Genomic DNA, 14,938 nt, shown 5'->3' with positions numbered 1-14,938 from the left:
ATTGGGGTACTATTACCAACAAAACAACAACAACAAATCGGTGTGCAAACTTAAGAAGACTCTATAAAGCCTCAAATAATTATCAAGAGCCTGGTTTGCCAAGCTCAGTGAAGCTCTAACAAACTTTGGGTTTCTAAGGAGCTTCATTGATTATTCTTTGTTCGTCAAAAGAGAGTCCAATGGAATTATGGTTGTCCTGGTCTACGTGGATGCCATAATTGTCATTGGCAACAATGCTGAAATGATAAGAAAGACCAAAGATCTCCTAGACTCCAAATTTGAAATCAAGGATCTTGGCCAGTTAAGGTACTTCCTTGGTATCGAAGTTGCCTATTCTTCTAAAGGAATCTTCATTTGCCAGAGAGTACAACCTTGATCTTCTCAAGGCGACTGAAATGTTTGGGGCCAAACTTGCAGACGGGTCTAAAGCCTCGTATATCTCACTGTAACGAGGCTAGATATTACACATGCTGTGAACTTAATGTGAAAGTATCTTCAACAAGATACTTTAATCGATAACACAATAACCTTGAGAATAAATGTGTGAACATACACACACCAAGAACACTTGGAACACTTGTGCACAACAAGCACAACACTCAGAATCACAAATGTGCAAATGCACTCATAAGATTCATAAACATCTAAAAGGTTGGGCTATAATCCCAAAACCCTTAAGAAAATACAAGAGGAGCTGTCCATATTTATAGGGCATTTAGGAGGCCTTGGGAGGGGCTCCACATAGTCGTTGGAGCCCCTCCAACGGTCACAAATGTGACCGTTGGAGGGGTCCAACAACTAGTGGGTTGGGCCCCTCCCAATGCAAGTACAATGCATTAATTAAAGAAAAAGAAAAAGAAAAAAGAAAAAAAGGGAAAAATACAAACCATATTCACAAAAATGAATATGTGTAAAATGCCTAAACTACCCTTAGCAATATATATATTTTATATATATAATAGGTAGATACATATACATATATAATAGGTAGATACATATACATATATAATATATGTATCACCTTATATATATAAAATATATATACGAAATTACAAGATTGTTTTACATATTTTAACACCCCCCTCAAACTTAGGGCAAGATGACCGATAGTTTGCCAAGAAGGAAGTTGAACCGCGGAGCGCACAAGGCTTTAGTAAAGAAGTCTGCCAACTGATATTCGGACGTGACATAAAGAAGATCAATGACTCCTCTGAGATATGCTTCACGAACATAGTGACAGTCCATTTCGATGTGTTTAGTCCGCTCATGAAAGGTGTGATTCTTCGCAATGTAGATTGCACTCTTGTTGTCACAACAAAGCTAAGTGGGATTTTCTATTGTAATCCCCATGTCTTCTAGCAATTGATGAATCCAAACAATCTCCATGGTAGTAGTTGCCATGACACGATATTCAGTTTATGCGGAGGAGAGCGACACCTTTTGTTGCTTCTTGCATCTCTACGATATCAGTGAGTCTCCTAAGAATACACTAAAACCAGTGGTGGAGTGACGGTTATTTGGGTCACCTCCCTAATCAGAGTCAGTATAAACAATTAATTTTAAGTCGGAAGAAGAGGACAAAAAACTCCCTTATTTAGAGTACCCTTTATGTATCTTACGACTTGTAAGATGACACTCATGAGAATTGATGTAGGCGCATGCTGAAACTGACTTGCAGTATGGACTGCATGGGATATATCTGGTCTGATAATACTCAGATACATCAATGATCATACAAGCTGTCTGTAGGGTGTAGGATCCAAAAGGGGAACCCCATCATCAATTTTCATCTTTGCCCCTACTACCGCAGGAGTTTCACAAAGCTTCTCATCTGTAATACCTGACCTGTCAGTGATCTCAGAAGCAAGCTTAGTTTGAGATAAGAAATATCCCCTAAGAGAGTATGCTACTTCAATTCCCAAAAAATAAGTTAGAAAACCCAAGTCAGACATTTCAAATTTATCTTTTATACTCTTAATCCCGTTAGAGTCACTCCCGGTGATGAGCATGTCATCAACATACAATAGTAAAATTACAATCCCTGCATTGGATTTTCTAACAAATAAAGCAGTGTCAGTAAAACAAGAGGAAAAACCATTCTCAATCATCACAGAGTTAAATTTATCATACCAAGCCTTGGGGGCTTGTTTTAGACCATAGAGTGCTTTTTGAAGACGAAACACCTTTCCCTTAGGAGTCTCCATTCCAGGAGGAGCATCCATATAAACTTCTTCGCTTAAATCGCCATTTAAAAAAAGGCATTTTCAACATCCATTTGATAGATGTTCCATTTGTTGATAGAGACAACAGTTATAAGGCATCAGACAGTGACCATACGAGCTACAGGAGCAAAAGTTTCTTCATAGTCAATACCATATTCTTGACTATATCCTTTTGCAACCAAGCGAGCTTTATACCTTTCAAGGGATCCATCACTTTTAGTTTTTACTTTAAAAACCCATTTGCACCCTATTGTTTTCTTGCCTTTAGGAAGATTTTGAAACTCCCAAGTTTTGGCTCTTCTCAGAGCCTCAAGTTCATTGTCCATTGCATTAATCCATTCAGGGCACTTACGTGCTTCTTCAAAATTTTTAGGTTCTATATAGGAGTGGATGGCACTAAGGCAGACTCTATATCTTGGTGAAAAGGAGTCATAGGAAATGAACCTAGAAGGAGGCCTTCTACTTCTTTCGGTTCTACGAGGGATCACTTCATTCTGAGAGGCACTGGGACTGACATCATTATATCTGTCAAGAGCACTCCTAAAGTTGTTTCGATCTCTATGAGTATAGGTGATAGGGTCTCTAGGTAATTCTTCATCAATATGTTGATGTGACGAAGGAAGCAAGGAGATGTTTTCCTCAGTTTCAAATTCGTTTGGGTTATTTTGATCTGACTCATCATCACTAGTATCATCGTCTTTATTCAGTAAATCAAATAAAAAGGAATAATCCACATTTTCATTATGAGGGTCACAACGTTCGAATCCACTAAGATTTTCCAAAAAACTCACATTTCTGGAAACATACAATTTATCACTTTTGATATCATAACAACGAAACCTCTTTTGGGTTTCAGAATAGCCAAGAAAGGCACAAGGAATGGCTTTAGGAGAAAGTTTGTCATTCTTATCAGTAAGAACAAAACATTTACACCCAAAGACCCTTAACCTGCTATAATCAGGTTCCTTATCGTACAATTTTTCAAAGGGATAAATTTTGTTTAAATTTTTCGATGGGAGTCTGTTTATGAGATAGACAGAAGTAAGGGTTGCCTCAGCCCAGAGATTCTTTGGAATATTTTGAGAAATGAGTAAAGTCCTAGTTGTTTCAATGATGTGCCTGTGCTTTCGTTCGGCTAACCCATTTTGTTGAGGGGTTTTCGGACAAGATTTTTGGTGAAGAATACCAAAATTTTCAAGATAACTCTTAAATTCATTTGAGAGGTATTATCCTCCAGAGTCGGACCTAAAGATTTTTAAGCATCCATTGAATTGATTTGAAATCATCATGTGAAAACTTTTAAAAGTTGAGAACACTTCATGTTTATGTTTAAGAAAATAAATCCAACAAAACCTAGTGTAGTCATCCACAAAAATCACATAATATGAAAATCCTCCTTTTGACATTACCAGAGCCGGTCCCCATACATCGGAATGGACAATTTCAAATGGTTTTGTCGTAAACATGGATCTTTGAGGAAAAGGCAAACATTTCATTTTCCCAAGAATGCATTAATTACATAAAAAATCACTTTTACAAAGATGTTTAACAAAAGGCAAATAGGAGATTTTAACAATATTGGGATGACCCAATCTCTTATATCACACATGAATATTTTTGTTTTGGACGACGTTGCAAAATTGACTCTTGGGAACTTGAAGAAAATCTACATAGTAGAGGTCTCCTCTTCTAGAGCCTTCCCCAATCAATCTCCCAGACTGGCGATCCTGTATCCAACATTTATTAGAAGAGAATTTTATATCGCAACCATGGTCCGAGAGTTGGGAGACAGAAAGAAGATTTAAATTAAGGTTTGGGATAAAACGAATTTTTGGAACAAAGAAGTCTTGTCTTTCAAAATTACCTATTCCTTTAATCTCAAGAGATGTTTCGTCCGCAGTTGAGACAAAGGATGAAAAATAATTTTTAGAAAAATTTGAAAGAGAGCAAGAGCTAGGGGTCATGTGAAAGGATGCCCCGGAATCTAAAAGCCAAGATGTCTTACCGGGGGAAGATGATGACATAGCGGCTCCGGAAGTGCCTCCCTTGAGAAGAGGTTGTAGTGCCTCTACGATTTGTTATAGGGAAAGAGACTCACTTGATGAAGAAGGTCGTTCTTCCGCTTGGGATGCTATAGCTGTTGCAATCAATTTCTTCCATTTAGGACACATAGGTTTGATATGTCTGGGTTCTTTACAATAGTAGCAATTCAATTTGCTATAGTCTCTTTTGTCATACCGATCATTTTCTCCTTGACCTTGGTTCTTGAAATGAGGAGGTCTATAGGTCTTCATGTTATTTTCCGGTCTTGACACGGCATTAACCATTTCACCATCTTCTTGAGTAGAAGTAACAAGAATGCTAGAATTATTTTTGCCAATCCCCATACGGGTTTCTTCACCACTTAGCTTGGTGATAACATCTTCAAGTGAGGGTGATGTGAAAGCGGAGAGAAGAGAGGACCGAACTTGTTCAAATTCAAGTCTAAGGCCATTTAGAAAATTGAAGAACCGGTATTCCTCAAGTTGTTTGTGCCTTAATTCGATTGCCTCTCCACTCCATTTAGGTTCAAAAATTGCGAGCTCGTCCCAAATAGAGGATAATTCGGCAAAGTACTCCCGAATGGACATATCATTTTGTTGGAGGGTCAAAACCCTCTTTTGGAGAAAGTACTTGTGGGATAGATCTCTTGAGGTGTACATTTTCTCAAGATACACCCAAGCTTCGGAAGCTTTTTTAAATTTGATGATATTGACGTTTATCTTGGTCTCAACGGATGAGAAAATCCAAGATAAGATCTTGAAGTTCTTCATTTCCCAATCATCATGTTTTTTAGAATACTCTTCAAGAGCCTTTTGTCTTTCATCCCCTTCAAGGATCTTAATATCCCCTCCTTCAATGACGGTGATTTTGGGTTCCGGTTCCGGTATGGATCCATGAATGTAACCCCAAAGCCCCTTTCCTTTAATATGGGTTTCCATATTACCGGCCCAAACATGATAGTTTGAGCCATTAAGCTTAAACCCAAGAGAGAAATGAGAGTCTTTTTCGCCCATTAGAGAGGAAAGAAGACAAAGAATAATACGTACCTCAAATACTTTTCGCGTCTTTTTTGACAAGAGAGGCTCCTAAAATATTGCTCGAAGAAGATGATTCTCTTTGATTTCAAAAAACTTGAAGGCACGCTTTTCGAGGAATGCAAGAGAGGGCGAATCACAATTCTTCTTTTTCAACGAGGCTCTGATACCATGTGAAAGTATCTTCAACAAGATACTTTAATCGATAACGCAATAACCTTGAGAATAAATGTGTGAACATACACACACCAAGAACACTTGTGCACAACAAGCACAACACACAGAATCACAAATGTGCAAATGCACTCATAAGATTCATAAACAACTAAAAGGTTGGGCTATAATCCCAAAACCCTTAAGAAAATACAAGAGGAGCTGCCCATATTTATAGGGCATTTAGGAGGCCTTGGGAGGGGCTCCACATAGTCGTTGGAGCCCCTCCAACGGTCACAAATGTGACCGTTGGAGGGGTCCAACGTCTAGTGGGTTGGGCCCCTCCCAATGCAAGTACAATGCATTAATTAAAGAAAAAAAAATAAAAAAGAAAAAAAGGGAAAAATACGAACCATATTCACAAAAATGAATATGTGTAAAATGTCTAAACTACCCTTAGCAATATATATATATTTTATATATATAATAGGTAGATACATATACATATATAATATATGTATATGTATCACCTTATATATATAAAATATATATACGAAATTACAAGATTGTTTTACATATTTTAACACTTAATCAGCCAATTTTGCATTGTCCCAAGCTTCCTCACCTAGAAGCAGTACACAAGATTCAAAGGTACTTGAAGTCGAGCCTCAGGGAAGGAATTTTGATGAGCAAGAATGGCCACAACAAAATTACCGGCTACACGGATGCCGATTGGGCTGGAGATCCAGACGATAGGAGATTGACATCAGGGTACTGCACTTTTGTTTGGGGAAATCTTGTGACTTGGCAGAGCAAAAAACAAATTGTCGTTGCTAGATCCGGTGCCGAAGCCAAATACAGGGAAATGGCATCCATCACATGTGAACTCATATGGATAAAGGCTTTAGTCAAGGACATGGGGACCAATCCTGAGCCAATCAAGATGAAATGCAATAACCGGGCCGCGATTCATATTAGTGTAAATCCTGTCTTTCATGAGCACACCAAACACGTAGAAGTTGATTGTCACTTTGTCAAGGAGAAAGTTCTTCAAGCTAAGGGAATCTCTACTTTGCATGTCAAGAGCGAAATTCAACTCGTAAATATTTTTACCGAAGCATCAGGAAAGGACAAGTTCCAAAACATTATTAGCTAGTTGTGGTTGATCGACATCAGCGCACCAACTTGAGGGGGAGTGTTAATTTCCCCAAGTCGGCTGGTATGCTCCCTCGTGCATGCACTCTACCAGCCGACGCCTCACTGCTCGAGGTGCCTCTTGCTGTTCTTCATGTTCTCATCCAAGGATGCACCTCTCACAGTTACTGATGGGGCTCATCCTTATCCCCTCCTTTGTGCCCCAAAAACGTCTCATGTAATGCCTATATATATACCCTGTATGCCTGAGGGCTGTTGTATGCTTCTGAATAACAATTCTTCTCCCTCTTCTCGTGGATGTAGGCTGAATAGCCGAACCACGTAAACCTTTGTTTTTGCCTCGCTCTTGTGCTCGACACCTCTTAACATACTTTTTATCATGTATGGACGGTTTGAAGAAATACTCATTGGTATTTGAAATTTTTGAATAGTGATGGAAATGATGCAAGTCCCTATGTTAATTTTGATCTTTAGGACGTCTCAGTCAGGACCCATCAATTGTTTTGATTCATATGTGGAGAATTTTAAGAAATTTGAGTTGTGGTTATCTGAATGTTTTTTTTTTCTAGTATGGATATGTGGCCGTTGGGGGTTCTTAATTTGCTATTTGGGTATTCTCCTGTGTGTGTTATTTTTTATTTTGATTTTTTAATGCACTGCTTATGAATGAATCCATTTTTAAAAGTGAACAAAGTGGCGTCTCTGTCTGATAAGACATATGGTCTGGTTTCTTAGGCTAGCAACTGGCTTTGTATGATGAAAAACAGTTTTTTTTTTGGTAGTTATGTCAGAAGATATGGTGAAAGATGGATATGAATGCATAATGAATATCGACATTTCATCCATTGCAATTTGCATGATGAAAAAGAAGTATGCGCATGTGCCTCAGCTGGAATGTATCCTCAGAAAGGACTGACTTATTGAAATGCAAGACCGATGTTTGGTGAATTTTTCATTCTATTTGTTATATCTTTTACATAATGGTTAGATATGCAAATGGATGCTACAGACATGAGTTTCTTTGGTGATGAGTTGTTTGATAGTGCTATTGACAAAGGTAATTTTTCTTGAATCTTCTTTCTCATCTATGGAGTGGTTGAATCAAAGTTGAATGAAGCTTCATATTTTGAAATTTGAATTAAAGATGATCATTACGATTTCATAATTTGCCATTTTTATTGCATTATCTAACTTGTATTTCTTCATGTTATCGATTTTCAATGTAGGAACTCTCGATTCTTTGATGGTAAGGTTCTTTGAATGATTTTGTATGGTCTCAGTTTCAACTTTTGGGCATAAAATTCTGATATTCAAATCTAAATGTGTGTTCCAAGTGTGGCTACAATGCTCCTATTAGTGCTGCCAGTATGCTGGAGGAAGTAAGCAGGTTTTGGATTCATCATCTCCGGAGTTGCATCATAATTGTAAACACTAGATTAGATGATAGGATCTTTTCCATTTCTTCATTTAGTGTTTTTTTTCTTCCTAAATCTTAAGACTCTACTATTGGTTCTGCACTCACATGTTCTTATTTCATTGTGGACTTGTAGACTTCTTAAACCTGGAGGCATCTTTATGTTGGTACTCCCATAAAATCTTTTCTGCGACTTCTGTGCCTTTTTCTTTTTCTCTTCTGATTAACTCAATCTAAGTGCAATTGGTCTGCCAATTCCTACAGATAACATATGGTGATCCAACAACGAGAATGCTTCTTTTGAACCAGTCAAGGTACAACTGGAAGATCACATTGTACATTATACGTAAGTTACTTTTACATTATCATTCTGGAAGCTGACAACTAGTTTTAACAACTGATGATGCAAATATTAGATGTTTGCCTAATTTTTTTTCAATCTTTTGCATTCCCTTACATGGTCAAATATCTTTAAGGGATTAATAACAAAAGTATTCTTTACAATATTAAACGTAACAAGAATTATATAAAAGGGAGGGGAAAAGATAGAACTGCTCATGAGAGTTTGTGGATTGGCTGCTCATGAAAGTCATCCATAAGGGGACGTTTGAAAAGCCTCGGATCTCAGATGGCATGGGACACACTGATGTGGTGCAATGCAAACCTCATGCCAGGATCCAAGGCTAATCAAACAAGTGATCTCAGATGAAGGATCTGAGATCCCTGGTATAAAGGGAATAATGGGCAAGTCTGTTATCAAATCTTTGGATCTCCCTTGGATTTGAGAGCCGAGGCATTCAAACACAGCCTAAAATAATCTTGTCTTTGTAGTATTCAACGTATGCCAAATTGCTTAGTTTTCAACTTTCTCGACTGTCAATGACAAAATCAGCAAATTGGTTTGTAAATTTAAGTTTAAAACTGGGAGGAATGTTTTATCACTTCAAGGCTAGATTGTAACCAAAGGTTGCACCAAGGATTACATTATGAAGACACACTTATTCCAACAGTAAAATTGAGATATATTTGTGTTTTCCTCTTACTAGTAAAAATCATGCCTAGGCTCCTAGGTAACATGTGTCCTGGCCTAGCACCTAGCAGCACCTCTGTGCTAGGCAGGTGCCTAGCTGGGCACTTTAAAAGCAATCATATATTCTTATTTATGATGCTTGATTTTTTTGAAGAAAATAATATTATTAAATAAGATGTAAAGCAACAAGTGGTCACGGAAGAAAGATTTATAGCTTGTCCTATCCTGTTATATCTGGTCCATGAGAGGTCACAATTTGGTCGTTTAGCTAAACTGCATAATCTTACATCCCTTGGAATTAAACTATGTATATAAGAGCTTTTGGAGATATCATTTGATTCCTTTCCATCCAAATGAACCATCACACTGAGAACAACTATCACTTCCATATTTGGCGCCACCTTTTGCTCTTCCTCATGTTTGTGGGTTCCAATGAGTTCCCTAATGCAGTTAGCCACATCCACTTACAAAAACATATCAGGCCAAGCTTTGCCTCCTCCAACCTGCACAAGTATCACACACAATGCTTGAAATTATTATAATTCTAGTTTAGTAATGTTTACAAAAGAAAATCAGTTTTTGAAGTTTTTCAAATATTTAAACATTTAAGTATTGTTTGATATAGGTTTCTAATTGATGCCTAGTTGTCAACTAGGCATTCCTGGGTGCCTAGGAGGCCCATGCATATGCATTACCTAGTGCTTTTGACCAATGCTGTCAGTATCGGTGTGTATCAGCCTGAATCGGCCAATACATATCACATCGCTAGAAAATTGATACAAGACTCACGTGAATCAGCTATTTTTTAATAAATGTAAAAAATAGTTTAAAATTAATTTTAAAATTATTTTAATGGCTTTAACACGTCACTTTTGATTGACACAAATTTTTTTTAATTATTTTTTGGTCGATTCAGAATGATTCACTTGAGAATCGGTATCGGCCGATTCACCTGAATCGTTGGGCAAACGATATAGGTCCAATTCCGATAATGACAACATTGCTTTTGACTACATAGGTTGTTCTTTATAATCAATAGTTGGTCATGAAGATATATTTCTTGAGATTACATATGGTAAACCAATGTTGTACGTATCGCTACTATAAGGAATATCGATACGATATGTATCGTACGATACAGACCCATATCGTACGATACAAGGTCAACACACTTAAAAAAAGGGTCAAATCATATTTTTTCTGTTTTGGGTTTTAAAGTGGAGAATAGATTTTAGATTTTGGTTTGTCCTATGATATGATTTTAGCAAACACTTGGTTTAGGATGGATTCTTACATAATAACATTTAAAAGTGGGGTTAATACGAGTCAGATAGATTTTTTTCTACTTAGAAAGAGAGATAGGGGTTGTTGCATCGATTGTAAGGTTATACCGGGAGAAACTGTAGCTACACAATATAGAGTCTTAATTTTACATCTTAGAATTAGAAAATGCCGCAAAAAGGATAGACATAGGATAAAACGTAGAATTAAGTGATGGGCACTGAAAGGAGCTAAACAATGAATGTTTGTAGAGCAGGTAGTTAAGGAAGTTGATTGGTGTCTCGAGGAGGATTCCGAATCAATGTGGAATAAGATAACGGGTGGCATGAGAAATGTGGCTAAGGAGGTATTGAGTGAGTCTAAAGGCGGTGCACCGCTAGGTAATGATACATCATGGTGGAACGAGAATGTCAAATTAGTTATTAAGGTTAAAAGAGTGTGTTATAAAACTCTAAGTAAGAGTCGTGATAATGAGAATTTGGAGAAGTATATGATAGCAAAGAAGGAAGCTAAAAAAAGTAGTTCGAAACGCGAGGGATAAGGTATATAAAGAGGTTTATAACAAGTTGGATACCAAAGAGGGAGAGAATGATATTTATAGGCTTGCAAAGATGAGAGATAGGAAATCAAGGGATCTGGGTATGGTTAGATGTATCAAAGATGAAACGCAAAGGGTTTTAGTCAAAGATGAGGAGATTAAGGAGAGATGAAAAGATTATTTTGATAAGCTATTTAATGGAAGTCATGCTTAGGATCTTGGAGACTTCTCCATTCCTTTTCATGAGATGAATCGTGACTTCATGCGCAAGATTCAAAAGAAAGAAATCGCAGAGGCTTTGAAGAAAATGAAATCAAGAAGGGCAGTTGGCCCAGATGGTATACTTATCGAGGCTTGGAAATGCTTGGGTGAGAAAGGTTTAGGATAGTTGACAAATCTTTTTAACAAGATTTGACAGATAAATAAGATGCCTAATGAGTGGAGGAAGAGTACTTTGGTGCCTCTATATAAGAATAAGGGTGATATACACGATTGCACAAACTATCGTGGTATAAAACTCATGAGTCATACTATGAAACTTTGGGAGAGGGTGATTGAGTATAGGTTGAGGAAGGTTGTCATGATATCGGAGAATCAATTTGGTTTTATGCCTGAAAGATCAATTATGGAAGTTATATATCTTCTTAGACAACTTATTGAGAGATATAAAGAGAAAAACAAAGATTTGCATATGGTTTTTATTGATTTGGAGAAGGCATACGATAGAGTACCTAGGGATGTTCTCTGGTGGACAATGATGAAAAAATGTGTTTCTCTCAAATACATTAGTATAATTAAAGATATGTACGAAGGAGTAGTAACCAATGTCCGCACTTGTGGATGGGTGACAACCAATTTTCCTATAACGGTTGGGTTACATCAAGGACCTGCATTAAGCCCTTTCCTATTTGCTATAGTGATGGATGAGCTTACGAGATCAATTCAAGAAAATGTGTCGTGGTGTATGTTGCTTGCTGATGATATTGTTTTGATTGATGAGTCTAGAGCTGGGGTTAGTGCTAAGTTAGAATTATGGAGACAGACATTGAAAGCAAGAGGTTTTAAGTTAAGAGTAAGACAAAATATATGGAATGTCGGTTTAGTAAGCAACGAAGTAGTGATGTGAGTGTAGTGAAGCTTGGTATGCAAGAAATACCGGTAGATGGCTGTTTCAATTATTTGAGATCTATCATTCAAAAGTATGGAGAGATTGATGGAGATATAAATCACAGGATAAAGGTTGGGTGGATGAAATGAAAAAGTGCAACTGGAGTGTTGTGCGATCGTAGAATGCCATTGCGGTTGAAGGAAAAGTTTTATAGGACGATAATTAGGCCTGCTTTACTATATGGTACGGAATGTTGGGCTGCCAAGAGACATCATATTCAAAAAATGAGTGTAGCTGAGATGCATATGCTTAGATGGATGTGTGGAAATACAATAAAAGATAAGATTCGAAACGAGGAGATACGTAAGAAGGTAGGCGTTGCATCCATTGAAAATAAGATGAGAGAATCGTTTACGGTGGTTTGGACATATTCAGCGAAGGCCTAATGATGCTCCAGTTAGAAGGATGGAGAAATGAGAAAATATATTAGTTAAAAGAGGTCGGGGTAGGCCTAAGAAGACTTGGATGGAGATGATAGGAAAGGATATGAATGCTTTGAACCTCACCGAGGACATGTCATTGGATAGAAATGATTGGCGGAGAAGGATTCATGTGGAAGACCCAGAATGATTTTCTTTTTTGGTTCATATCGCCGACCCCAATTGTTTTGGGATGAAGGCGTAGTTGTTGTTGTTGTTGTTGTATATATATATATATATATAAATAGTAATTTATAACCCAAAATAGTTCTATAAATGCAAATTATACCCTAATTGACTTGAATGAACAAATGAATATGCAATAAATAAATAAATGAAATTCAAAAGCTAGAAACACATTTCTAATTTGGAGATAAAAAAATGAGTTCTTTATTTATTAATAATCCTTAAAAATTACGGGTTTTACACAACACGAGTCTTTTTATGGTGCCTGATACAAATAGGCAAAGGTCTGGCCAAACGAGGTTGGTTTGCAGACTAAGCTAGTACCTTGTTTCACATGAGAGCTTTCCTTTGAACTCGGTGTTGTGAGCAAGAAGTCTTGATGAACGAGGTTAGATGAAGATGAAGCAAGTGTCTTGTCGTTTGAAATCGCACGAAATATCGTTGGCGATTTAATCAAGCCAAAGACTTCTTTTTGAAAAGACAAAGACAAACAAACTTTTTGGGGAAAAAGCATCGAAAAGACTAAGACATTTTTTTAATTTTGACGGGACGAAATAAAATGATGCCTTTTTAGAAATGTGCCTTTGGGAATATGATTGAGTTTAAGATGGTTTATGGGCTCGCCAAATGGGTTTCAGATTGCTCCATTAATCCGTGGGTCAATCTAAGGACCTAATGTCCATCTATTTAAGAGTATTGGGTAGGCTTTTCCTAATGGTTTGGGTTAATTGGGTTTCTAAGAGTTTCTAAGTGCTATGTTAGTTGCAAAGAAAACTTGTTAGTAACATGAAAAAAGAATGCATATGACATGACATGATGATGCATGATGAAATGCTTTGATTTGACCCATTTTGATCAAGATGATCCGGAAGCAAGTTCTTAAGACAAATTTTCAGATTCTTGATGTAACGACCCCAAATCGACCCTAAAAAATATAGTTTTCTTAATTAAATACTTTTTTAAAACATTGAAAAAAATATTCCGGGGACCCGGGGTACTTTCTATTCATGTTTGTGTTTGAAATTGATGCTGCTGAAATAGTAATATGTATGTCTCACATAGTAGTTTGTATGCTTCTTGGAATTGTGGAGATGATTAAGCATATTACCACATTGAACCATTGATGGCTCCTTTATTTTTTGGAAGCTGATGTTAACATGCTACTGTAAATTCCATTTTTTGCAGCTAGACCAGGATTTGAGATTCCATCTACCAGTTCTCCAAAATCGATCTTGGAACCTGTCCCACTTACTGAGGCTGGTCTGCTTCCACCAGGTTTTGTTCTGGAAGATCCCGAATCTCACTACATTTATGTGTGTGAAAAAAGGCAAGGGGGCTCTTTGTCTTCTGAGTCGTGTTTTATTACAGCAAATGACGCTTCACTGAGCCCTGTTAAAATAGAATAGCATCCTAAAACTATTGTTATGCTTGAATATTCAAGGCTTTAAGCTTGTTTCATTAAATTACAATACATAATCATTATTAACAATCCTGTTTGTTGGAGCACTCTAGAAAAAAATGATGTGTAATTATGGAATTCTGGAGCAATTCATCTTGCATTTCCTGGTTAGATAGATGTCACAAATGACAGTTCAATCTGATTGTAGACGATGTTTGATTTCTCTTCTGCTGATGGTACATTGAATCAGTGGTTACTGGAAGAACTATTCTTGACAGTAATGTTGTAATGGATATTCATAGCAGTTAATCTTGAATGGGGAAGTAGCTCTCGTGAATCCTTTTATGTAAGTCTTCTATTCTGTTGTAAATTTGGGGCTTCCTTCGAAAAGCGTGCCAATGTTGCAATTGCACGTGCACACACACATGTATCAAACACAATTTTTGAAAAGGCTGTGTGCTTATGAATGTTGAACCAAAGATGAATGAGTTACAATGTACCAAAGTTTCATGACTTGAATATAAATAAATGGCATTTTTACCTTCAAAAACATGTTCCAAGATATGGCTCCTATTAAACAAATTCTGTTGAATAATTTGAGGATTGATTGAGAAGATGCAACCTGCATCCATGGTTTCTACTGGGTGGAAGTAGATGCTCCCAGAGCAATATGTGTGTGTGGAGAGAGAGAGAGAGAGAGAGAGAGAGAGAGAGAGAGAGAGAGAGAGAGAGAGAGAGAGAGAGAGAGAGAGAGCTGACATTCATGTTTGTTTTCAGAATTCAATAACAAAGGTTGTGGGCCTAACAAACTCCATCCAAGCTGACTACGCCCAACCTCACCCAAATTTACTAGACGTGGTTTGGGTCAAGAGGCGAATAAAACCCGAACAAATGTA

At 37.2% G+C, this 14,938-nt stretch overlaps 1 protein-coding gene across 1 annotated transcript in view; it reads left to right on the top strand.

Moving 5' to 3' along the window:
* Window positions 1–14,176, top strand: part of LOC149814758 (S-adenosyl-L-methionine-dependent methyltransferases superfamily protein) — a 33,224-nt gene extending 19,048 nt beyond the window's left edge. Inside the window, exons 2-8 of the mRNA XM_089988284.1 lie at window positions 7,390–7,503; window positions 7,596–7,664; window positions 7,834–7,853; window positions 7,942–7,994; window positions 8,158–8,188; window positions 8,286–8,367; window positions 13,829–14,176. Of these exons, the coding sequence (XP_089844410.1) occupies window positions 7,390–7,503; window positions 7,596–7,664; window positions 7,834–7,853; window positions 7,942–7,994; window positions 8,158–8,188; window positions 8,286–8,367; window positions 13,829–14,049 (590 nt within the window). The 3' untranslated portion in view covers window positions 14,050–14,176. The remainder of the gene's footprint in view (window positions 1–7,389; window positions 7,504–7,595; window positions 7,665–7,833; window positions 7,854–7,941; window positions 7,995–8,157; window positions 8,189–8,285; window positions 8,368–13,828) is intronic.
* Window positions 14,177–14,938: the final 762 nt, after the last annotated feature.

The sequence above is a fragment of the Nuphar pumila genome, chromosome 15 (assembly GCF_984573655.1).
Source record: "Nuphar pumila chromosome 15, dmNupPumi1.hap1.1, whole genome shotgun sequence".
Lineage (NCBI taxonomy): Eukaryota > Viridiplantae > Streptophyta > Magnoliopsida > Nymphaeales > Nymphaeaceae > Nuphar > Nuphar pumila.
This window is presented reverse-complemented; position numbering and strand designations above follow the sequence as displayed.